This window comes from Urocitellus parryii, chromosome 1 (genome assembly GCF_045843805.1).
Source record: "Urocitellus parryii isolate mUroPar1 chromosome 1, mUroPar1.hap1, whole genome shotgun sequence".
NCBI classification, from domain to species: Eukaryota; Metazoa; Chordata; class Mammalia; order Rodentia; family Sciuridae; genus Urocitellus; species Urocitellus parryii.
In genome coordinates this window covers 261616414-261644094 of record NC_135531.1, presented here as the reverse complement: position 1 = coordinate 261644094, position 27681 = coordinate 261616414, and the positions used below count along the sequence as shown (strand labels likewise).

Sequence of the window (27681 nt, the reverse complement as noted above, 5' to 3'; positions counted from 1 at the left end):
GATTAATTCATCAATTTCTGCAAAATAATAATCAAGCTATTACTACTTTAATAGGGATTGCATTGAATCTATAGATTAACTTGAGTTGCATTGTCATCTTAACATACACTTCCAAATCATGATGCATTTTTGCATTTTTGGAGGGCTTCTTCAGTGTCATTCAGTGATGTCACATAGTTTGAATGTATAAGTTGTGGTAGGCTGAATAATGCACTCTCCTCCTGCACAGATATGTACATTCTAATTACTATGACCTGTAAATATTACTTTATATGGCAAAGGGATTTTGCAAATGTGACTAAAGATCTTGAGATGTAGAAATGATCTTGGATTACTGGTTGGGTTCACTGTGATCACAAGGTATCTTAAGAGGAAAAGAGGAGATCAAACAGACAAAAATGGATGTGATTATAGAAGCAGAAGTACAGAGGATACATGAAGAGAGAGAGAGAGAGAGAGAGAGAGAGAGAGAGAGAGAGAGAGAGGGGGGGGGTAGGCAGGCACTAGAAGATGCCAAACAACTGACTTTGAAGTTAGAAAGTGACCTTGATCCAAGGAACACAGGAAGCTTTCAGAATTTGGAAAATACAGTGAATTAGGTCTATCACTAGAGTTCTAGGTAGGACCATAGCCCAATTTACACCCTTGTGTGAGCTCCATGAAACCCATTTCCAATCTATCTCTAGAGCTATAATAATTTTGTGTTGTTTTAAGCTACTGTATTTGTGGCAATTTGCATCAGCAGCAATAAAAACTAGCTTAAAGTCCAAAATACATGAAGTAAAAGTGACAGGACTAATAGGAGGAATCTATAATTCAACAATTCAACAATAACATTTGGGACGATAAATGGACCATTTTCAATAACTAGGCATAAAAGCAACAACAAACAAAATAGAAGATTTAGTACTACCAGTCTACTAACCCTAACAGGCATCAAAATACATATGCACACTTAACATTCTTTAATATAATATGTTATTGCATATATAAAGTAAGATGGTAAATTTGACAAAGTTAGTCATATAATGTATTTTTTTCAGCTACAATGGAATTAAAATGGAACTCAAATGACAGCAGAAAATGATAAATTCACAAATATATTGAAACTAAATAGCATACTCTTAAATAGCCAGTTGATCGAGACTATCATATGGTTCTTATTTTTTAGTCTATTGATGTGGTGGATAACATTTATTGATTTCCGTATATTGAACCAGCCTTGCATCCCATGGATGAATCCTACTTGATCATGGTGTATAATTTTTTTGATATGTATTTGAATCCGGTTCGCCAGAATTTTATTGAGAATTTTTGCGTCAAGGTTCATTAGAGATATTGGTCTGTAGTTTTCTTTCTTTGAAGTGTCTTTGTCTGGTTTCGGAATCAGGGTGATGTTGGCCTCGTAGAATGAATTTGGAAGTTCTCCCTCTTTTTCTATTTCCTGAAATAGCTTGAAAAGTATTGGTGTTAGTTCCTCTTTAAAGGTTTTGTAAAACTCTGCTGTATACCCATCCGGTCCTGGGCTTTTCTTAGTTGGTAGTCTTTTGATGGTTTCTTCTATTTCTTCTATTGTTATTGGTCTGTTTAGGTTGTCTATATCCTCCTGGTTCAATCTGGGCAGATCGTAAGACTTAAGGAATTTATCTATGCCTTCACTATCTTCTATTTTATTGGAGTATAAGGCTTCAAAATAGTCTCTGATTATCTTCTGTATTTCTGAAGTGTCTGTTGTGATATTGCCTTTTTCATCCCGTATGCTAGTAATCTGGGTTCTCTCTCTTCTTCTCTTCGTTAGCATGGCTAAGGGTCTGTCAATTTTATTTATTTTTTCAAAGAACCAGCTTTTAGTTTTGTCAGTTTTTTCAATTGTTTCTTTTGACAGCATCCCTTTATGTTCAAAACTCTAGAAAAATTAGGGATAACAGGATCATACCTCAACATTGTAAAAGCAATATATGATAAGCCACAGGCCAGCATCATTCTGAATGGAGAAAAATTGAAGGCATTCCCTCTAAGATCTGGTACAAGACAGGGATGCCCTCTCTCACCACTTCTGTTCAACATAGTCCTCGAAACACTGGCAAGAGCAATTAGACAGACGAAAGAAATTAAAGGGATAAAAATTGGAAAAGAAGAACTTAAATTATCACTATTTGCAGATGATATGATTCTATACCTAGCAGACCCAAAAGGGTCGACAGAGAAGCTATTAGAGCTAATAAATGAATTCAGCAAAGTGGCAGGATATAAAATCAACACGCATAAATTAAAGGCATTCCTGTATATCAGCGACAAATCCTCTGAAACGGAAATGAGGACAACTACTCCATTCACAATATCCCCCCAAAAAATAAAATACTTGGGAATCAACCTAACAAAAGAGGTGAAAGATTTATACAATGAAAATTACAAAACCCTAAAGAAAGACATAGAAGAAGACCTTAGAAGATGGAAAAATATACCCTGCTCATGGATAGGCAGATCCAACATCATCAAAATGGCGATATTACCAAAAGTTCTCTATAAGTTCAATGCAATGCCAATCAAAATCCCAGCTGCATTTCTTGTAGAAATAGATAAAAGAATCATGAAATTCATATGGAATAATAAAAGACCCAGAATAGCAAAAACAATACTAAGCAGGAAGTGTGAATCAGGCGGTATAGCGATACCAGACTTCAAACTATACTACAGAGCAATAGTAACGAAAACAGCATGGTACTGGTACCAAAACAGGCGGGTGGACCAATGGTATAGAATAGAGGACACAGTAACCAATCCACAAAACTACAACTATCTTATATTTGATAAAGGGGCTAAAAGCATGCAATGGAGGAAGGATAGCATCTTCAACAAATGGTGCTGGGAAAACTGGAAATCCATTTGCATCAAAATGAATCTGAATCCCTATCTCTCGCCTTGCACAAAAGTTAACTCAAAATGGATCAAGGAGCTTGATATTAAATCAGAGACACGGCATCTGATAGAAGAAAAAGTTGGTTATGATCTACACGCTGTGGGATCGGGCTCCAAATTCCTCAATAGGACACCCATAGCGCTAGAGTTAACAAATAGAATCAACAAATGGGACTTACTCAAACTAAAAAGTTTTTTCTCAGCAAAAGAAACAATAAGAGAGATAAACAGGGAGCCTACATCCTGGGAACAAATCTTTACTCCACACACTTCAGATAGAGCCCTAATAACCAGAATATATAAAGAACTCAAAAAATTAGACAATAAGACAACAAGTAACCCAATCAATAAATGGGCAAAGGACCTGAACAGACACTTCTCAGAAGAGGACATACAATCAATCAATAAGTACATGAAAAAATGCTCACCATCGCTAGCAGTCAGAGAAATGCAAATCAAAACTACCCTAAGATACCATCTCACTCCAGTAAGATTGGCAGCCATTAGGAAGTCAAACAACAATAAGTGCTGGAGAGGATGCGGGGAAAAGGGCACTCTTGTTCATTGCTGGTGGGACTGCAAATTGGTGCAGCCAATTTGGAAAGCAGTATGGAGATTTCTTGGAAAGCTGGGAATGGAACCACCATTTGACCCAGCTATTCCCCTTCTCGGTCTATTCCCTAAAGACCTAATAAGAGCATGCTACAGGGACACTGCTACATCGATGTTCATAGCAGCACAATTCACGATAGCAAGACTGTGGAATCAGCCTAGATGCCCTTCAATAGATGAATGGATTAAAAAAATGTGGCATTTATACACAATGGAGTATTACTCTGCATTTAAAAATGACAAAATCATAGAATTTGGAGGGAAATGGATGGCATTAGAGCAGATTATGCTAAGTGAAGCTAGTCAATCTTTAAAAAACAAATACCAAATGACTCCTCTGATATAAGGGGAGGAAACAAGGACAGGGTAGGGACGAAGAGCTTGAGACGAAGATTTTCATTAACAGGGTTGAGAGGTGGGAGGGAAAGGAAACAAGAAGGGGAATCGCATGGAAATGGAAGGCGATCCTCAGGGTTATACAAAATGACATATAAGAGGAAAGGAGGGGTAAGACAAGATAATTCAAATGGAAGAAGTGATTTACAGTAGAAGGGGTAGAGAGAGAAAAGGGGAGGGGAGGGGAGGGGAGGGGGGATAGTAGAGAATAATATAGACAGCAGAATACATCAGACACTAGAAAGGCAATATGTCAATCAATGGAAGGGTAACTGATGTGATGCAGCAATCTGTATACGGGATAAAATTGGGAGTTCATAACTCATTTGAATCAAACTGTGAAATATGATGTATGAGGAACTATGTAATGTTTTGAACGACCAACAATAAAAAAAAAAATAGCCAGTTGACCAAAGAAATCATAAGAAAAAATCCAAAAACAGTTTCGCTTCGTATAAATGAAAACAAGAATACACACAGAAAAACTTATGAGATTTTTTATACAATTACTTAGAAAGAAATCCATAGCTACATTACATTAACAAATAAAGACATGAAGTGATAACATAAGTTTGTACCTTAAGAAAGCAGAAAAAGAAAAGCAAACTAAATCCAAATGAGGCAGAAGGAAGAAAATGTTATTACAAAGGAAAGAAATGTAAGAGAATTAAAATATATAAAATTGACAATAAACATTTGTTCTTTGAAAAAGCAATAAAATTCACTACTCTTTAGCTAAATTCATCAAATTATATGTGATTTGATATAATTCAGATTATCAAACACAAGAATGATAAGAGCATCAATAACAAATTTATAGAACTATAAATGATTATAAGACAGATTGTGAACAACATGAAACAAAGGTGACAACAAATTAGAAAGCCTAGATTAAATGGACAGTGTCTTACAATTGAATTAGCAACCAACACCTTTCCACAAAGAAAAGTCAAGGAGCAGATGGTTTCAAAGATGAATTTTGCCAAATGTTCAAAGAATTCATACTAATTCTTCACAAATTCTTTCAAGAAACAGAAGAGGAGGGTATACTTCCAAGTTCATTCTGTTAAGCCAGTATTTCTGTGTTGGCAAAAGCAGGCAATGATAACACAAGAAAAGTACAGACTAACATTGTATGAATATAGATCTGAATATCTTTTAAAAAATACTAGCAAACCTAAGCCAGTAGCATATTAAAAGGGCTTTACATAATGACTAACTATATTTTATTTAAGTAATGTAACTTTGATTCAACAAATAAAAATCAATTTAATATACAATATTGATAGAATAAAATATGAAAGCTATGAGAAAGTGAATATTCTTGACTTGATAAGGACAATTTACAAATACCCCACAGCTATAAAAGACTGAACACTACAGCCCTAATATCAGAAATCAATCAAGGATGTCTACTCTCACCACTTCTAGTCAACATTATATTAGAGGCTTTAGCCAGAGCAACTAGATTTAAAAAAAAAATTAAAAGGCATCCATTTCTATGAGGAATGTTGTTAGGATTTTAATTGGAATTTCATTAAATCTGTATAACATTTTGGGTAGTATGGCCATTTTGACAATATTAATTCTTCCTATCCAAGAACATGGGAGATCTTTCCATCTTCTAAGGTCTTCTTTAATGTCTTTCTTTAGTGTTATGTAGTTTTCATTGTAGAGGTCTTTTACCTCTTTTTTAAAATTGATTTCCAACTATTTTATTTTAAGTTATTGAGGCTATTGTGAATGGGATAGTTTTCTTAATTTCTCTTTCTGAGGGTTCATCACTGATGGAAAAAAATGCATTTGATTTATGGGTGTTGATTTTATGTCCCGCTACTTTGCTGAATTCATTTATTAATTCTATAAGATTTCTAGTGGAATTTTTTTTGGCTAGTCTAAGTACAGAATCATGTGGTCAGTAAATAGTGATAGTTTGAGTTCTTCTTTTCCTATTCTTATCCCTTTAATTTATTTAATCTGTCTGATTGCTCTGGCTAGAGTTTCAAGGAGTGGTGAGAGAGGGCATCCTTGCTTTGCTCCAATTTTTAAAGGGAATGCTTCCCATTTTTCTCCGTTTAGAATACTGTTAGCCTTGGGCTTAGCTTAGATAGCTTTTACAATGTTTGAGGTATGTTCCTAGCATCCCTAGTTTTTCTAGTGTTCTGAACATGAAAGGGTGCTGTATTTTATCAAACACTTTTTCTGCATCTATTGAGATGATCATATGATTTTCATCTTTAAGTCTTTTGATGTGATGAATTACATTTATTGATTTTCATATGTTGAACCCAACTTACATCTCTGGGACGAACCCCACTTTATCATTGTGCACTATCTTTTTAATATATTTCTGTATGTGATTTACCAGCATTTTATTGAGAATTTTTGCCTCTATGTTCATCAGGGATATTGATCTGAAATTTTCTTTCCTTGATGTGTCTGTCTTGCTTAGGTATCAGGGTGATACTAGCCTCATAGAATGAGTTTGAAAGCATTCCCTCCTTTTCTATTTCATGGAATAAATTGAGGAGTATTGGTATTAATTCTTTTTTAAAGGTCTTGTAGAACCTGGCTGAGAATCTGACTGGTCCTGGGCTTTTCTTGGTTGGTAGGCTTTTGATAGCATCTTCTGTTTTATTGTTTGAAATTGATCTGTTTAAATTGTATATGCCCTCCTGATTCAGTTTGGGCATCTCATAGTTCTCTACAAATTTGTTGGTGTCATCAATATTTTCTATTTTATTGGAGTATAAATTTTCAAAATAGTTTCTAATGATCTTCTGTATTTCAGTGGAATCTGTTGTGATATTTCCTTTTTCATCATGAATTTTAGTAATGGGGGCATGAGGAGAATGGAGAAACTTGGGCAAAGAGGAGGAAATGGACAAAGGTGAGGGAGAAAAGGGGAGTGGCATGGGGCAGAAAGATGATGGAATGAGATGAACATCATTACCCTAGTTACATGTATGACTGAACATATGGTGTGACTCTACATCATGTACAACCAGAGAAAAGAAAAGTTGTGCTCCATTTGTGTATAATGAATCCAAATGCATTCTGCTATTACATATAACTAATTAGAAGAAATTTTTTTAAAAGGCATCCAGATCAGAAAAATATCATCTGTTTTTCAAAGAAGAAAGGGCAATAAACCTGGAGGCAATATTGTTTTTCAGAGCAAACCAGACAATGGTATTATCTTCCTTCTATCAAATAGCAACCATAAAGCTACTTTTACTGAATGTTTACTCTAAGCACAGGACTGTGCCAAATGCTTTATGTAAGAGTTTCTCATTTAACTTTCATGAAAATTCTATGAATTAGCTTATCCCCATTTTCAACTGAGCAACTGAGGCTCTCAAAGGTTAAATAAAATGACACATTAGGTACTTTGTCACATTCATACTTAAAAACAAGTATAACTTTAATAAAAATTACATCTTATTTTCCACCGGATTTGGCAGCTTACTGAAGGAATGCTTTGCGGCAGTCTTTCCAAGTTTATTTCTTTATCTATGGAACATAAAATTTTACTTTGAAGGGTAATTAACACCAGCAGCCACAACACACAAACCATTCAATCATGAAGGCTTAACAAAGCAAAAAGGATGTCTTGGTTTGTCTTGACCATATCACATTTCAATTGGAGAATGAGCTTCCATACTCCATCATAAAATTATCCCACTGGGCCATGTGGTCCTGCATATAGGGGACAAGAAAATATAGGACTCAAACTTTGCTCTCCAATCTGCCACAGCTGGAAGTGTCACTTCCATTAACATTTCATTGACCAGAATTCAGTCATATTGCCTCAGTTCAACTATATTGGAGGCAGTAAGGTACTATGCCATGTGCAGAGGAAGAGGAAGCAGAGTGTAAGTGCACAGATACCACTCTTACTTGCACTTGCTATAAGTGCTACTCAGAAGATCCTCTTTAAAGATAACCTCTAAAAACGTTCAAGCCAGCACTTCGAGGACACAGAGTTAAAAGAACTCTCTTCAAATTTCCTTCCACAATATTAACTGATAAAACATAAAAAATCCCAACATGTATATATGCATATGTGCATATACACATATACACATACATACATAGACATTTCTATGAATAAAACAAAGATCAGTAAGGAATAGTCAGTCAAAAAATAATTGATGACACATGGGGAATTAAGTTATTTGCAAATATGTATGAAGCTCAAATTAATACTTGCAGAGAAAATGTGGTTTCACTAAGCAGTGAGACTATGGACATATTTATTTTCTTCTTACCACATTTTCCCATGCATTAGTTTTTGAATTAGACCAAAAAAAAAAAGAAGCTATTTAGAGACATGTACTTTTAATTTCAATACCTGGCCCCTTTATAGGTGACAACTACATTAAGAATAGAAGCATAACATACTCCTCTTTAAGTAATATAAAGTAGAATGATTATTTTAAAAGTAGATATCAAAATAATCTTTTCTAAAATCTAGTGAGTTTTCCAGATCCCGGAAGCATCTATGTTTGCAGCCGGGAATGAAAGCATAATATCACATTGTAGGGAGATGATTTAGCAATATCTTCATTATGTTTTGAAATATGAACACTCAGGTTAATGCTTACACCAAATAAAAAGGTTATCTATGCTTCTGTTTTAAAATAACTAAATGATATACTTGTCAAGAAGCTTTCAGACTATGGTTTTAGGCACTACATAAATACATGAATAGGCAACCTGTACGGGGAAGAGAGAGTATGAAGTATTTTGGAGAGGTCCATTTATTCACAATTCATAAATCAGCTCATAAGGGTAGAAGTTATATTTAACAGGATGCTGTCAGCTCTATTTCTGCCTCAGGCGCTGAACTCAGGATAAAATGCAGCACTGTGAAATTGTTTAAACCTCTAATCCCGCTGCTTTCATTTATAGAGATATGTGGGGAGATACATGCTGTTTCACATAATAAGTTGTACCATACATAAGAAAACGCAACCCCAAGAATCAGCCAAGTGGACCTTATATTTACGTTTAAAGCCATGCCCCTGTTATTGAACTGTTCCCTGATAAAGGTAAAGACCAACTAATATATTATTATGGTAGTATAGTGCAAGCTTCATCTAATAATGTTACCCTAAAAATTGATATGCAACTCTGTGATCCAGTTTCCCAAAGCCACTCTAAATGAGTCAACAATAATGGAACATGTCCATGAGTAAAGGAAGTCGAACACTACATACTTTACATTCCTCAAAAAATAAAAATTAAAACCACAATGATCATTTTTAAAAAGGGATTTTATTGGTTATTCTGGGGGGAAAAAAGGTTTTTCCTTCTAAAATAAAACCTAAGCAGGAAGAAGGAGAAGGAGGAGAAGGAGAAGGAGAAGGAGAAGGAGAAGGAGAAGAAAGGCAGCAAAGGCAAGAAAAAAAAGAATGAAAATATACAGAATTCTGACTCTTGTCAGTTAAAAAATGATGAGCTCAGTACAATTGATAAAGCAATATTTACATTTTTTTAAGAGTTAACAACAGGGCTAGGGTTGTAGCTCAGTGGCAGATTGTTTGCCTAGCACATGTGAGCCATTGGGGTTCAATTCTTAATATTACATAAAAATAAACAAATAAAAAAAGGCATGCTGTCCATCCATAACTACCAAAAATATTTTTCTTTAATTAAAAAAAAGAGTTAAGAACACCTGGATAGCATGTATCTTTTCAGATTAATTGTACTCATCTGTTTTTTATCTTATAACTATTTTCACATTTAACTTAGTAAGAACTTGAAATAGACCTTCCAAATTAAAATTTTATAATATTTTTCTAATGGAACTTGGTGTAACCCAGATCACAATGGATTCTTCCCTTCCTAACTCACTGCATTCAAGGCTAACAGTTTTATAACAATTTTTGTGCTATCTCTTTGAGTTCTCAAAATTCCTATCAAGAAATAAAAAGTTAATAGTAGGTAACATTTATTAAGCATATTTGTGCAGGCAGGAGCACTTGCGATTTTTAGGTATAGTATTTAACTTTCACAATCACTCTACAATGTAAGTATCACTATTATTCCCATTTAACAGATGAGAAAACTGATGAGCAAAGGCGAAGCTAGGATTCTAACATAGCTACTTGAATTTTTGACTCTATGAGTTGATCTAAAGTATGACTTCTCTCTTGCACTAGGGTGTACATTTCTAGCTTTGGGCTCTATACATTTCACACTTTTAATAGTGCAAATATAGTGTCTATGCACAGTCCCTGCATTGTTCTACTCACTTATTTTCAGCAACTGATTAATCATTTTCAGCAACTAATTCATCAGTCTTCCAAGTGAAATCAAAGTTGCTTAATCTTGTCAGTTTCTGATCTCCATCTAGAGGTCTGTGTCCTATAACAGCACATTATTCAGTGTCTTGAAACACTAGTCCTACACTAGTCCTACTAAGCAACTTAAGAAACATATTCAAAAGAACTAATTCTACTATTAAAAAATGACAATGATATGTATAATGTTATTTTGAATCTATAAAGCCTTCGGGAAACTCTTTTATAATAAAAAGTTTTAAATGCCTTCAATTTGCACAAAATCTGCATAATGTGCATATAAAATGTAGAGTAAAAAGCTTTCCAATCAGGGCACACTGGCATGCTACTTAGGACACTGGGAGACTGGGAGGCTGAGACAGGAGGATCACAAGTTAGAGGTCAACCTCAACAACTTAACAAGACCCTGTCTCAAAATAAAAAAATAAAAAGGGTTAGGGATGTGACTTAATGGTTAAGTGCCCCTGGGTTCAATCCATAGGACAAAAAATATATACACATAAATGTATCCACATTCATTTCCTTTTTCTGAGTATAAGTATATTAGAAAATATCGGTGTGACTACAATTTAATAAAAATAATCATTATTATGAAGGGGAAAAATATGGTCAACTGGAGAAGTAACTAAGCTTCCATACTGTGAGAGCTTAGACAGACCCCTGCACTGTTTGGGTCTGGTGCATCATCTACATTCTTACCTGTTTGGCTTTATGTTAACCACTTTGACCTATCTCCTGTCAACACTTATTTTTGTGCCCTTAATTCTGTGGCATCCAGTTTTATATCCACCTGGCAGAGCTTTATTGCCAGCTGTTTCAAAATCCATTTCCCTTCTCAATTTCAACACAGGAAGCTTAAAAATATATGCAAACATATGTGGCTCAACAGGTATCAAAGTTAGATTTTATGCAACCATTTTAAGTATAATATATATGATATGATATATACACACATATGTGTTTTTAGAAACTTCTCAAAAGAAAAAATAACAAAAAGAGAGAAAATAAAAGTTAATTTTAATTAATGTATCACAAGATATACTTATAGTTGAATTGTTTTTGTATTCCTTGCTTTCCAAATAAAAATCTTATTTATTGTTCACTATTTTTTTTTGAACATTGAATTTCATTTTCTACACTCTTGCTTATTAAGCTTAAAATAATGTTTATTCATATGTTTAAAATGAGTAATAAAATTCCTTTTTACTTCCTCATCCTTGGAAAATTTAACAAACCTGAAAATTAACTTTTATTTCCTCTCTCTTTTTTTGTTTCATTCTCTTTTCTTTTGATAAGTTTCTAAAAACACAGTCGAAAACTGCTAAAGATGAAAATGTACATACAACTTTAAAATTCATCATCTTTCACTAATTTTAATCTAGTCTGGGCTCCTCCTCCATTTTCATCAGTGCTGATAATGTTTAATTTCATAGAAATCTACATTTCATCAGAAATTCCAAATGTATATCTATTTCAGTTCCTTGTGTATGTGGTATTAACTGCTTCCAAACTGTTTCAGTTTATATTTCTGAGTCTAATTTTATTTTTCCAATAATTTTCCAAAATGCTTATTTTATTTTAGTTCCTTCTTTTATTATTTTTTCTTGAAAAAAAAATTCTGAAGATATGTACATAAGTGTGTATGTGTGTGTGTGTTTGTGTATATGTGTATGTATGTGTGTGTGTGTGTGTGTATATATATATATATATATATATATGTATATATATATATAAAAAACAAACCTGAAAATTAACTTTTATTTTCTCTTGTTATTTTCTATTTTCTTTTGATTTTCTAAAAATACACATGTGTGTGTACATATATATATATGTACACACACATATATACACACACTGCATGCATATATATATATTTCACACACACAATACATACATGCACAGACATTTTCTGGATATATATTATGTATATTCAGAATATATCCCAATTATGTATCCGTGTTTGTTTATGTGCGTTTGTGTGTGTGGCATCTAATTTTATTAATTTCTACTTTCTTTTAGTTTATTCTTTTGTTTTTCTTTATTTTGTAGGCCAGTTTTACTTTTAATTTAATTTATATTTCAATTCATGTTCTTTTTTCTTGATTAATAAGAAAGCATTTTTAAGCTACAGATTTAATCTGAATATAGCTTTGGATACTTTTTTATAAATATAGAGGTTGTATCAAGAGTTTATAGATCTTCTTTGAACTAATATTCATTTATGTACTTTTTAATAATTCAGACTTTACAGTATTCATCACTTTTTTATTGAATTTGGGTCAAAATTTATAACATACAATTTCAATTCTGAGAAATTCATTAATGCTAAATTTGGGGTACAGTATGTATTTTCAAAAACAGAACCACAGGGGAGGTCCAACGTGGCAGATTAGCATGAGGCAGCATTTCTCTTAGCTCAGCTACTATTTTAGTCAGCTCTTTCACTGCTATGACTAAAGGACCCCACCAGAACAATTATAGGGGAGGAAACATTTATTTAAAGGCTCACAGTTTCAGATGTCTCAGTCCCTAGGAGGCTGGCTCCATTCCTTGGGCTCCAGGTGAAGCAGAACTTCATGGTGGAAAAGGGTGGGAGAGGGAAGCAGTTCTTATGATGATCAGAAAGCAGGGAGACAGGTCTCCACTTGCCAGACACAAATATATACCCTAAAGCCACGCCCTCAATCCTCCATCTCTTCCAGCCATACCCCACCTTCCTTCATTTACCACTGAATTAATCCCATGAGGTGAATAATTCACTGATTGGTTTAAGACTCTCATAATCCAATCATTTTTTCCCTGAACCTTCTTGCATTCTTTCACATGTCAGCTTTTTAGGGGATGACACATCCAAACCAAAACAGCTACTTAGAACTAAAGCAATGTGAATACCATGTTTCTCCAAGGGTTAGAGTGAAAAATCCTGAGACCTAGAGGGGCATTCTGCCCTAGCCTTACCAGAGACTATTTGACTCAATAATAGGATATAAAAAAATCTCTCCACCAGAGTTTATCAATCCTCCACAGTGAGCCGATGTAGGAGCCAGAGACTGCAGCATGGCAGAGACTATGAAAACTGTAAACCCAGATCTGTAAGTTTGTAGCTAGGTCTGCACAGGCATGTCTGGGATAGCAAACCTGTGTAAGGTCAGAAACAGAGATTTTAAACTAGGGAACACAGGATAGAAGGGCTCTCTCTAGAACTGTGAACCTTACAGCTCAAAGGGACTGATGGGGCTGGTTATGGTGGGTCAGAAGTTTGGAAAAGAGTGTGTGAGGATATTTTGCTCTCCGTTCACCCAGGCAGCTGGTCTGGCACCCATAGGGTTCTTGGGGCCAACTCAACTGGCACTTGCCTGGTCCCAACTCCCTCTCTAGTCTGGCATCCCTAGTCTACTGGACCTGCTAAGTCTAGCACCAGTTAGGCACCCAACAGGGCCCTCTGGCTGCCCAGTCTCTGGTATCTCAACCCCTAACCCCAGACTTGATCCATTGCTCTACTGACTAAGCCTGCAGGGCAGCAACTGGCCCATAGCCCTGCATGCCAGGCTCATGCTTCCCCAGTAGACCTTTGGCCAGCCTGAAGGTCACAGCACCTGGCTCCTACCCATCCAGTGAAGACCATCTGGGCACCCCCTGAATATGGCCAGGGCCAAACTTGCCCCATATGCCTCTTCGCTAACAGACTCACCAGGTCCAATACACAGCTTCATGGCAAGACCACAAAATCCAGCACTATGAACTGATCCACCTGCCCCTGAATGTGGCCAGTGGCTTTGTTGCCTGCCTGCAGCCCAGCCCACCCACACTAATCTCTAAAGAAAGAAAAGTAGAAGCCTTAAACCCCATCCAGATAGATGGGTAGAAACACAAACAATATGAAAAAGCAAGGAAACAAACCATTCCAAATAACCCAGACTACTTCAAATTAGACTCGTTTGACACCATAGTGGAGGAAATTTCAGAGATAGAATTCAGAAAGTTCATGTTAAAACTGATCTACAAGGGAAATTATAATGTAAGAAATAAAATCAGAGAGAATATACAAGTAGTGAAAGATCCTTTCAACAAGGAGATAGAGTTCCTGAAGAAGGATCAGTTGGAATTCCTTGAAATGAAGGAATCAATAAACCAAAATAAAAACTCAATGGAAAGTATCACTATGGGTTAGAACACTTGAAAGACAAAAGTTTCAGGCAATGAAGACAAAATATATAATCTAGAAAATAAATTTGATCATGGGGAAAAGATGTTAAAGAGCCATGAACAGAACTTCTAAAGAATATAGGCTAACATGAAAAGACCAAATTTAAGATTTATCAGGATGGATGTAGGCTCAGAGATACAAATCAAAGGAATGAACAATTGTTTTCAATGAAATATTATCAGAAAATTTCTCATACCTTAAGAATGAATTGGAAAACCAAATACAAGAGGCTTACAAAACCCCAAGTAAATAAAATTACAACAGACCCACTCCAAGGCACATTATTATGAAAATGCCTAACATATAGAATAAGGATACAATTTTAAAGGCTGCCAGGAAAAAAAAAAAGGTCACCACCTTTATAGTAAAACCAATATGAATCTCACATGATTTCTAATCCAAGAGCCCAAAGCTAGGTGGTGTTGGAATAATATATATCATGTTCTGAAAGAAAATGGACACCAGACAAGAATACTATATCCAGAAAAATTAAGCTTCAGAATTGACTATTAAAAAAAACCTTCCATGATAAACAAAAGTTAAAATAATTCAAAACTGGAAAGCCTGCACTACAAAACATACTCAATAAAATACTTCATGTAGAAGAAATGAAAAATGAAAGTGAAAACCAGCAAAGGGAGGAACTACACTATAATAGTCAATAAAAGGAGAAACTAACTAAAATTAAAAACAAGAAATAAATCAAAATGACAGGGAATAAAAAGCATATCTCAATAATAACACAGAACATAAATGGCCTAAACTCATTAATCAAAAGACACAGACTAGAAGATTAGATTGAAAAAAAGAACCCAACAATATGCTGTCTCTAAGAGACTTACCTCATAATACAAAGCATGATACTGGCACAAAAATAGAACTGAACATCAGTGGAACAGAATAAAAGACAAAGATACATACCCACATAAATATGGTTATCCCATGCTAGACAAAGGGGCCATAAATGTACATTGGAGAAAAGATAGCCTCTGCAACAAATGGTGCTGGGAAAACTAGAAATCCATGTGTAGCAAAATGAAATTAAACCCCTCTCCCTCACTTTGTACAAAACTCATCTCAAACTGGATCAAGGACCTAGGTATTAGACCAGAGACCCAGTGCCTACTAGAAGAAAAAGTAGGCCAACTTTCCATCATGTCATTTTAGGGGATGAATTCTTCAACAAGAATCCTAAAGCACAATAAGTAAATTAAGAATCAATAAATGGGATAGCATCAAACTAAAAAGTTTCTTCACTTCAAAGGAAACAATCAAGAATGTGAGGGGAGAGCCTACAGAATGGGAGAAAATCTTTATCACCTGCTCCTCAGATAGAGCATTAATCTCCCCACTATACAAAAAAACTCAAAAAACATAACTCCTAAAAAACAAATGACTCAATCAATAGTTCAGCAAAGGAACTGAACAGTTACTTCACAGAACAAGAAATATGAATGGTTAACAAACCATTAATAGAACATGAAAAAATGTTCAACATCCCTAGCATTTAGAGAAATGCAAATTAAAACTACAGTGAGATTCAATCTCACTTCAGTCAAAATGGCTATTCTCAAGAATACAAGTAACAAATGTTGGTGAGGATGTGGGGGAAAGGGTTCATTCATATATTGCTGTTGGGACTGTAAATTGGTGAAACCACTCTGGAAAGCAGTAGGAAGATTTCTTAGAAAACTTGAAATGGAATCACCGTTTGACCCAGTTATCCCAATCGTCGGCTTATTCCTCAATAACCAAGAGATGGAACCAACCTAGGTGCCCTTCAACAGATGAACAGATAAAGAAAATATGAGATACATGTGCGTGCGCGCGTGCACACACACACACACACACACACACACACACATACTGGACTATTACTCAGCTATAAAGAAGAATGAAATTATGGCATTTGCTAGTAAATGGATGGAACTGGAAAATATCATACTAAGTGAAATAAGCCAGTCCCCAAAAAACCAAAGGTCAAATGTTCTCTCTGATATGTGGATGCTAACACATAACAAGGGAGGGTGGGGAGGGGAAGTATAGAAATTCACGGGATTAGACAAAGTAGAATGAAGGGAGAGGGGAGGTAAGAATAGGAAAGACAGTAGAATGAATCAGACATAAATTTCCTATGCTCACATATGAATACATGACCATTGTAACTCACAACATGTTCAACCACAAGAATGGGATCAAAATTATAATGGGTTACATACATCCCATGTGTGTATAATATGTGAAAATATACCCTATGCTCACGTATATCCAAAAACAAATAATGACAAATAAAACCACAAATGATCTTGAAGTATCTATCCATATGCTCTCAATGAAGTAGAGTTCAATCTTATTTCACTGATGAAATACAGAAAGAGAAATTTCAACAACTTCAATCCTAATGATTATGGTTTTGTATGAGATCTTTTGTTTCATGCATTTAAAGACAATATTATCTGAATCTTCATGTGACATTTAGATCTTCTCTATTTTTTACCTGTCAATCTTCTTTGCCTGATGTTGACATTGTTATGGCTGTTGTATTTGTTGTTTATACATTTAAGATATTTACTATCGCAAGTGAAACAGGACAATGAAGACTGATTTGGGCCAGTCATATCAAGTAGGATTGACTCTCCTGAATGCCCCCCACAATTGGGCAGATGTTACTGTGGCAGAAGAGACAATGACTGTAATGCTGGCTACTGTCAAAATCAGACAGGAGCCAGCTGGAAGTTACAGAAACACTCTACTAGGAACAGTAGAAATTAAAAATAAAGAAAATATATGTGTTTATTTTTCCTATGGGAAGAACATAGGAGGTAAGCAAATGTTGGTATATACTATGTCCACCAGAGGCCTTTTTCTATTGAGCAAAATCTACCTTATCCTGTAATTTGATTGTGAGGAAGTCTACAATTAACCAGATTAAATTCAGATTAAAATATAATTTTTAAATCAAATCTTTGTTAGATTTTTAAATTATAGGTGAAGGTAGGAAAATTTATTTCTAATAATGAACTATTTTTTTACTGACTAAATTATATATCCCATAGTAAAAATAAAATGTTGCAAATTTAATTTTCAGAAAGTGTGAATTAAGCAACTTTTAAGATGTTAATATTATACATATGTACACATAATTCATATGCATATATTCTTCATTGATAACTTGCAATCATTAAGCATTATAAAACAAAATCAGAATTTATTTCCACCTCAACTCAAAAAGAGGTTATTTTTGTTGTTTCTAATAATCACTGATTCTTTTTCAATAATTTTCCAAAAAGAACATTTGTTATTCAATATGTATCACTTAAAACTGCTTATGGTTAAATGTATTTTCTCTCATTACTTTTTTCTGTGCACTGAAAAGAAAAAAAAAAAACTAACAGGGTAGGAACATTTACTACAATTCTGCCCTGAGAAAGCACTAAAAGTAAATTCATAGTATAAGTGAATAATGGTGTATCTCACCTCATTTTACTCTCAGTAATTGAGAGGGGAAACAAAAGATCTATTAAAAGGACCATTGCTGGTCAAGCACTAATGAGAAAATTTCTGAGTCACTGGCTGTCATGGTAACAGGGCATTATCAAAATCTGATTAGTATGCCCAGTAGCTATATAAGTGATAGACTACACTTCTAATTGTGTTGTCTCTGCTTGCAAGATGGGCTTCATGTTTCTCAGAGGTGAGAGGGTGTCACAGCTCTGCTTATCAGATGTGGGATTCTCTTCATGTTCATAAATTAAGTTCAAACATCTAGTACTAAGGATAAATTAAATTTTGAGAAGAGTTTTAAAAATTAAAACTAAAAAATCTGTTTAGTTCAGTCTTGTCATTAACTTATAAAGTTCTCTATAAGTTTATTTTTTTCCAATCTAATTTCATTGACATTCATACCAAAGATAAAACAAAGATGGATAAAGAAAAAGGAATTTCATTAAAATGAATAAAGAGTCCTCCTAAGAACAAAATTCCCAAATGGTCTAGTTTAGAAACTGCATCAAGAACTACAGTTGTCCATGAGTAGTTTAGAGAGATGTTAGCAAGAGATGGACTAAAGAATGTTTAAAAATATTAAGAAAAACAGAAAATGGGATTGGTGGTAGGAGCTGACCACAGAAACTGTGGACGGACCTTTCAGTCCACCAGAAGCCTTGCATCTCTGTGTTTACAATGTCCTTTCTTCTGCCTTTTATCTTTGGGGTACAAAATTTCAGTGCACTCTGAAAATTACAGAGCTCAATGTTTTCAGAACTGCTTTACTCTCTTAAATATCTTGAGTGTCCTTGAATTTTTAAAGAAATTGATCACTGCCTTCTGATCTTTTCTGGTAGATGACTTAATTCTAAAAGGAAAACCTGCAAGATTAGCAGAGGCAAAGTAAACACTGGCATGCATTATTAACTGGAAATCCATATGCCTTTTCAGGACTTGTGAGCATAAGGAGCATTAATAATGCTTGCCCTGAGAAGCTTATTACTCTTGTTAAATGCATCAGCATGTGGACTTACATGTACCAAATATCAAAAGCAATCAATCTAAAGTCAATATAACAAAAGTCAAAGGTACAATTATCTACATGTTTATAAATTCTATGGAAGGTATAAAGTTGCAGAGAGAAAAGTCATAGTCAAGGCCAGAGGAGTGAGGAAACAGTAAACAAGAGCATTTCCTGTAGGAATTAGGCTATTCCTGGGGTTATGTGCACTGACCTGGGATGGAGGCTGCAGTCTGAAAGCCAGTCAGTGTGGCCGAATCCTGTGAGAAGTACATTGCCTTTTGGGAGGCCCACCACCTTCCAGAGGCGATCCTCGCTGCAGGAGACTAAAATGTCTTTGCAGGGGTGGATGATGATACTGCATAGGGAGAGAGAAGAAGTGTCAGGGGGCGATAAGGGCAAATGGTTTCAGAATGTGAGTACATGAAATGGCAGTGATGGTTCTTTTTCATCAAGGCAGGGTGGTTCCCAGTGCTGTCCCAGAAGTCAGAGGAAGCCCATTCCACATCTACTGTAGCTCTAACAAGAAGAGCTTCTGATCGCCATCAATGTAATAACCTCACTGAACCTCAGATTACTCATTTGCCAAATGAAGTAGTTGGTTTAGAAGACTGTTCATGTATAATTCTGGCTTTAAAACCATAATTATATATTTTTTTCTTTTAAAGAGGAAATGTAACACCAGTGATATGTTGGTGTTAGAATAGTTGGACCAGTGGCCATGCTTTCTATAAACAATCAAAATTCTGTTCCAATGATAGTTTGTCTTAAATCAGGCAATATCCAGGACAAGATCATGAATCACAACCACATTACCAAAGTTCTATAATAAATACTACAAATGAAACATTAACTCTGTGGCCCACTATCTATACAAAGTGAAGGAGCACAAATTCTGTGCTAACACACCACTTTAACTGACTTCAGTCAATGCACAGTACTATAAATTACAGTAATGTATTCAAGATGCATAAAGCAATTCCCATTCTACAAAGGCATAGAGGGAAATGAGAAAGACATATGCAAAATTAATGATTAACACATTAAGCACTATTATTTGAACCAGGCTTTGATCATCATAACTATTTAAATATTGAAGCTAAACTATTCTAGAATCAAGAATCTACAAGGTTAATGCCTGATATTTTATCGACTGTAATGCTTTAATTTTATTTATATAGAGTTCCATCTACACCTTACAATGTAATGGGAAAAAATGTGTCCAATGTTAAGCACCTATTAAAATACCAGCCTAAATATTAGCAACAAATGGTTCAATTTCAGTTGGGCCATTTCAACTCAAAGATGGAAAACATGTACTTTCCTAGATAATACAAGGAAACAAATGATGACTTTAGAAAATAGCAATCACATATTCCTTTTTCCTATAATCCATTCTATGAATGGCCTTGTGATTTTTCTTCTACAATATAGATTTTTAGGTTGAAAGAAATTATGGCTCTGGTCCATAACTGTGTAACTCTAGGGCTTACATGAGAGCAAAACTTTTTTCATTATCTCTCTCTTCTACTAATATCATTAAGTCCCCGGTTGTGAAATGAAAAGTCATTTCCTTGGATTAGACCAACATGGTTTTGGAATTCAAGGAGTATCTCTGTTAAGTTCACAGCACTGCAATCGCTATGGGAAAGGCCTTCTTTCTAGTGAAACACTGTCTCATTTTTTGTAATATTTTACTGCTCAAAATAAACACAGTGGAAAGAAAATTATTCATTTTGCAATTCATCACAATGTTGGTTTGTGACTTTCAGAAGGCCAATTCAAGAAAAAATTTATTATAGCTCAAACTGGGTAGAGGATACATTTATGGAACTTAATTAGAAGAAAAATATGATGAGAGGTAAAAATGTCAGATTGAAATGAATTCTATATTCAAATACATACAAGAAAGCAAACCAGATCCTTGAAGCTACTGAGGATGATGTATGTTGGTGCACAGCTTCCCTGGCAGACACATGCACACTTGACTAGATGATAAATTACCCTCTTTAAGTGAAGATAACTAAAATCATTGATGTCTTTACGAACTTTGAAAGATAAGTTTCCAAAATGACTTTTGTGAGGAGAGCTATTTGTAGAAGTTGAGGGAAAAACAGAAACCTGCTAGAGACAATCAGTTTGCAAATATTTTTCTCCAATTCCCCTTCCTTCCACTTTGTGGACTTCTCTGTACCATGGTGACTTCTATTTCCACTCCACAGGGACTGATTTCCTGATTCCTTATCTAATGTCTAACATATGCTTGTGCATGCACACACACACACATACATACACACATAAAGTAGCCCTCCATGTATTTCATAAAAATAGAAGGGAAACTAATAGATTAGAGGAAGGAGATGCAGAGGGAGGAAGGAGGGGGGTGGGTATGGAAGTACTGGGGAACAAAAGCTACCCAATGATGTTCTGTCCATGTACAAATATAACACAATGAATCATACATACATATACATATATTTACATATAAATTATAATAATTTACTAATTAAAATAATAAAAATGATAGAAGAGAGAATGTGAATCATGGGGGGGGTAGAAGAGAAGGGAAAAGGAAGAGAAGGTACTAGAGAAGGAGATTGAGCAAATAATTTTGTACATATTTACAAATACAGAATAATGAATCCAACCTCTATGGAAAAATATAATGAACCAATTTTAAAAAGTATCCCTCCCTCTTATCTGTGAGGGGTATACTTCAAGAACACCACTGGATGCATAATCCATGGACAGTGACAAACTACATCTACAGAGTTTTCTCCTATCAATACATACTGATGATAAGATTAAATTTATAAATTAGACACAGTAAAAGATTAACTAATGACAAAATAGAAAAAATTATAACACACATTTTTATGTTCATGCAGTTCATTCAAAAATTTGCTGCCTATCTAAGCACTTAATCACACACTGTGGCAATAACTTTTGAAGTTTGAGGTGTGATAGGAATGATGGTGCAAATTACTTTTCCTTCTTCATGATTTCATTGTCAGAAGATTTGGCCTTACACATATATTTTATATAACATTTGAGCAAGAAAATAAAGATCTCAAATACAACATATAGTTCATCTTCCCAAAATCCTATGTAAACAGATCATAGGATCCATGCCACTAACACCCTGTGGTTTCTCCTACAGCATCAGAGCATCTTAACTGCAAAGGGTAGGGTCTCCTAGTCTTCTGAGACTGGTGTCTGGAGGTACCCAGCTCTGATCTATATGCTGACAGTTCCTAGATATATATATTATAAAATTATATATAATTAAATATACATAAATATATCTATATATACTATATATACATATTCTACAAATGTGTGTGTATGTATGTATATATATATATATATATATATATATATATATATATATATATATTCTGCAAATGACCTTTTCTGATAATTCTGCAAATATCTCAGTCAGGAACTGATTTTCAATTTTTCAAACAATATAATATTTTAGGGCATCAGTAAGTCTTAATAAAAAAGACCCCCAATCAAGAATTGCAAATCACAGTACAGATGACTCATGGGACATGAGCAACATGGGAAACACATGTTAGAGACACAAACCAGAAATACTTCCCCACATACAGACATTCAGCATTACTTCCAAATTCATAATGAGACACTTGGCTGACCTCAACAACATCATCATTATCATCATCAACCTTTAGTGGTAATAATATCTAACATTGTTTGAAAACTTAATGTACCTCACCCTTTACTAAAGGGTTCTTACTAGTAGAATGAAAGTTCATGAGAGCAGGTGTTTATTTACCTATTTTGCTATGCTCAAAATATATGTGGTTGGCACATAGTAGCTAGTCAGTAAATGTTTGTCATTGTATGACTACGTGCTTGATGTTGGTTCTTTTAGTATTGTTATTTTATGTCTAAGTAGACAAAGGTCCAGACATTATGTAAATTGCTCAAGTTCATATTCAGTAAAATAGATGAAGGCTGACTTTGAATCCAAAATAGTGTGGCTTTGAGGCTCATGATTTCAATTACTTCTAATAAGTATGAATCTTTCCTTGTTTCTGTATATTATAAATAACAATAATTCTTTTTCTAGAGCTGTCATATAATAATTATCATTCCCACTAACTCTTTAAGCCATTTATTATTATTACATCTGAAGTAATTAACTTGTCTAGGAACTGTCAGCATATATATCAGAGCTGGGTACCATCAGACACCAATCGCAAAAGAATAGGAGACACTACCCTTTGCAGTTAAGATGTTCTGATGCTGTAGGAGAAACCACTGGGTGTTAGTGGCATGGCTCCTATGATCTGTTTACAAAGGCTTCTGGGAAGATGGACTATATGTTGCATTTGAGATCTTTATTTTCTTGCTCAAATGTTATAAGTCTTATATTGTTTATTAAGCTGTCAGAGGGTATTGACATTTTATTCAGTTAGTTTCATGGAAGTCTCTATAGAGAACAAATGTAAAAGAATATTTAATAGGCATCAATTCCACAGGCTATTTGCTCATTGAAGATTTCCCCACTATATTCAGGTCTCAATTTTACCATTCTGCTTATCTGAAAATAATCAGTCTTTTGAAGAATCTGAAGAACAGGAATAACAACTAATACCTTATAGGAGTCAGTTCCTGATCCCTAAATTGTATATATTAACTCATTGAATGGTTATAATACTCCTGTGAGTTAGGTGTAATGTCATCTCCATTTTTGAACTGGAACACACAGAGGTTAGGTGACCTGCTCAAGATCACAAAGCCAGGAAATGTCACAGCCAGGATGGATGAGGTTGAACAGACTGTCTCTATAGACCATCTTTTCTCAGTATAGTGAACTTGGAACCTCAATTGTCTTTTCCTTTTTTAGATGATAATAACATACAATGTTCTCATTTACTGAGATTCATTTTGAAAATTCTAAAGAACTGGTTTCTGAAAACATTTTCTAATAATGTGTCAAGAGCTACAACTATTATGACTTGTTCTTTTATGGAACCTAGGCACTGGATATGTCCAGAGTGATGGAGGGGTAGATTAAACAAAGACAATTGAGAGCAAAGCGCTTGTGGTCTGAAGCACAGGTCAGCAAGTTTTCCTGTCTGGAGCCAGATGAGAAATATTTCAGACTATGGGTTCTATTCTCTGTTGCAAGTATTTAATTTTGCCTTAGTAGCATGGAAGTATCAATAGACAAAACAGAAATGAAAAAGCATGGTCTATTCCAATAAAAATTTATTTACAAAACCAAGTGATAGGCCAGATTTGATCCATAGGTCATACTTCGCTGATCCCCATTTCTAAAGCATTTGCATGATATGGAATAGACAGGTGTTTCACAGTATGGGCTCTGGAGGAGGATGTGAGTTTAGACTCTTGCTCCAGGCTTTACTAGCTGTGTATCTTTAGATAACTTCCTTCTCTCAGCTTCTTATCTGAAAAATGAGAATACTCAAGTACTGGTAGCACAAATTTTTTTGTGAGAATAAAGAAAGTAAATACATGGAAAGGAAGGGCTTAGAAAAGTGCCAGGTACACAATGAAAACTCAGTGAATATTATCACTAGGGGCCAGCCAGCCTAGATTTGAAAAATGACTTAAAACTTATTTACTAGCTGATTGTGTTGTAGAATCTCTCAACCTTGGCTCATTTGCAAAAAGCAGATAAAAGTAAAAGTGATTCACAGGACTGTTGCAAAGAAAAACTAAGTTGATATATATAAAATGTTTAGTTTTTCACAAATGTTAAATCCACTGTAAACAATAAATTCATAAGTGAACGTAAGAAATTTTGTGAATTATTTTTCATGATATAGTTTTCTAGAATATACTGAGGGAAACAGTGGAGCCTATGTATATGTTCACTCTTACCTGTGCCTTCACCCATGCAACTGGCACAAAGTAGTTGCTGATAGTGAGAAATGGAGCTTGCTAGGTCCTCAGAAGGCCAATGTGAATATAGCATGAACCATCCTTCAAACTCTGCACATAAATAGATGTTCTTCTTATACCAATAGTGTGACTTTCCCTCTCAAAGATATCTTCAAAAGTTCTAATTAATAAGAAAAAAAAAAGCTCTTAATGTCTTCCTGGCGCCTGCTCTAAGTGTCACAAAGTCATTTTACTTTAAACTTTGAATATAAACTTTCTGCTTCCCTTTAACTTACTATTAATTATAATTATAAGATATGAAGACAAAGGCCTTGTCACCTCATTCTAAGTTAATAAGCTTGTGACTAGGGTGAAAATAGTACAGGAAAACATCTTAGAGATTCAAAAAAAGAAAATGTGGGTGAATGCTAATCCTGCTTCTTACTCACGTCTTGTCCTAATAAAGTATCCATAAAATATTTTGTTAAACAATACACCTGGCATATTACATAAAATATTGTGCTCTGGCAGAGAATTTTGTCTCTTTTGTAATAAGACACATTCCTTATAATAGACTGCATGATGTATACTTCAAAAGTTCTCGGAAACTGAAATTTTTCTTTCCAGTGGTGTTGTTACTCAAGGATATTCTGGAAGGAATGTGTGGAGGTGTACAGCGAACACTATTAATTATCAGTAGAGTTGGTGACATAAGCATCACTGTTAGGTTTTTCAAAAGAGAAGAATATTAATAAAAAAAATTGTCACAAGAAAAACTAATTAAATACCCGTGTCTTCCCTTTAAGTCACTCAACTTGTAAATGTTTCCTTCACTTCTGTTTACAGGTCTAATTATTGCCAAAACAGAAGATGCATGCTGGGTTGAAAATAAATCAATAGCAAAATGCACACCCCATGAACATTATGTGACCACTTATCTATTTGTTCTTAAAAAAAAAAAAAGGCACACTCACATATTATAAATGCTTTTATCTGGTCTGCCAGGAAAAATGCGTGTAAGAGTTCTCTGCTGTAAACTACATCTTACATTCAAATGTGTATCAGGATTTACAGAGCATTCTAACATGCATCTTTTCTCATTATTTCCACAAATATTATTTGAGAAACTATGGTGTAGTATGCAAAAAATACAGGCACTTCATCTTTGAACCTCACATGGGGGGCAAATTAATTGAACAAGACAATTCAGTTAAAGAAAATACAAGAAAATGATACGACAACGATTTGGGGGAGAAGGCTATTTTTGATTAGGTAACCAGAGGAGTTCTCAATGAGGACATGGAGCTCTAGTTGAAACTAGAATGAAAAGGAGGAAGCACCTTTAGGATGACCTAAGAGCAGACAGTGCCAGCACAGGTGACTGCAAGTGCAAAAGTGCTAGTGCAGAAAGGGTTCAGTGTATCCAAGAGACACAGGAAGGCCAGGATGACTAAAGAGAGCCAGCAAGGAAAACTAGGTTGGAGTAGATGAGGGGTTCAAGGAGGGCTACTACCAAGTCATGTAGGGCTTTGGAGGCTGGGAAAGAAGGCTAAGGTTTGTTCTGAATTCATTTCATGGTTTTAAGTAGGTGCTATAGTTTTCTGGATATTGTTTGAATGTGTTCCCCCAAAGTTATGTTTGAGGCTTGGGGATAGTATGTCAATGTGAGAAGTGGTAGACCCTTTAAGAAGTAGGGCCTATGAGGAGGTGATTGCATCACTGAAGGTGCTACCCTTGGAAGGGATTAATGCTGGTCTTGTGGAATTTGTTTCACAAGAGTGGGTTAATATAGAAAAGTGAACTAATCCCCTAATTTGTCTGGCTTCCTGCCTGTGATCTCTTCCACATGTGCTCCTTCCATGGTGATACCATCTGTGATGAGACCCTCACTAGAACTGAGCAAAAGCCTGCACCATGCTCTTGAACCTCAAGGACTATGAGATAAATAAACCTCTTCATATATTATCCAGCAACAGGTGTTTTGTTGTATTAATGGAAATTGGATGAATACAGTAGGTGAATGATAAATCACTGCAATTTTTTTAAAAAAAGGATCTCTCTAGCTGCTGTGTGGAAAATGGAAAGTTGAGAACAAGAAGCAAAGATAACTCAAGATAATGACTTTAGATCTATTTAACCTGCAGCTCCTCATTATTATGACAGATATCACTTTAATGTATTCATATTTTCACCACTATCTTCAATAAAAGAAAGCCCATAGTTTCTTTGCCATTGAAGACTATTGAGTAACTGGTGTACTTAAAGTGCCAAGGTAAACACAATAAGTCATAAAACAAATGTGTGTACAAATCACAATAAGTAAAATATGTCAAAATATGATGTTGAGTCTCACGTTCAGAAGATTGTTAGGAAAATATAATAAAATGAAATATTATTACTTCCTTGGCATTTTAAGTTTTAAAAATTATGATGTAAATTTTATTCAAATCAGAATAGGATTTATATTGCCAGGGTCTGGAATGTAATACTTTAATTTTTATTAAGTAGGTTGGGTATTTTCACAGTTTCTGTTCTAATTAATAATGCCTCCAAGCATTGTGATAAAATCTAAGCCTCCCTTTTCTTTTACTTGTTCAATGTTCTTCCAACAATATATCTACATTGAATTTGTAGCTGGGATGAAGTACCAATAGTACTCCCCTTGCCTGGCTACCTATTGATCACAATATTAGAAAGGCAAGAAGCAGCCTAAGATCTAAACAATTACTTAGACCTAATAGTTATTGTGACTGAATTTCACCTATGATATATGACATTATAATATTCTTCAATATTATCACTTTAAAACCTCAACTCAGATCCATTTTAACATGATATAAATTGTTGGTCTTTAT

At 34.7% G+C, this 27681-nt stretch overlaps 1 protein-coding gene across 1 annotated transcript in view; it reads right to left on the bottom strand.

The window, feature by feature from the left end:
* Spag16 (sperm associated antigen 16) overlaps positions 1-27681 on the bottom strand; it is a 917689-nt gene that overhangs the window by 469103 nt on the left and 420905 nt on the right. The window contains exon 11 of the mRNA XM_077799366.1: positions 19164-19307. Within this exon, the coding sequence (XP_077655492.1) occupies positions 19164-19307 (144 nt within the window). The remainder of the gene's footprint in view (positions 1-19163; positions 19308-27681) is intronic.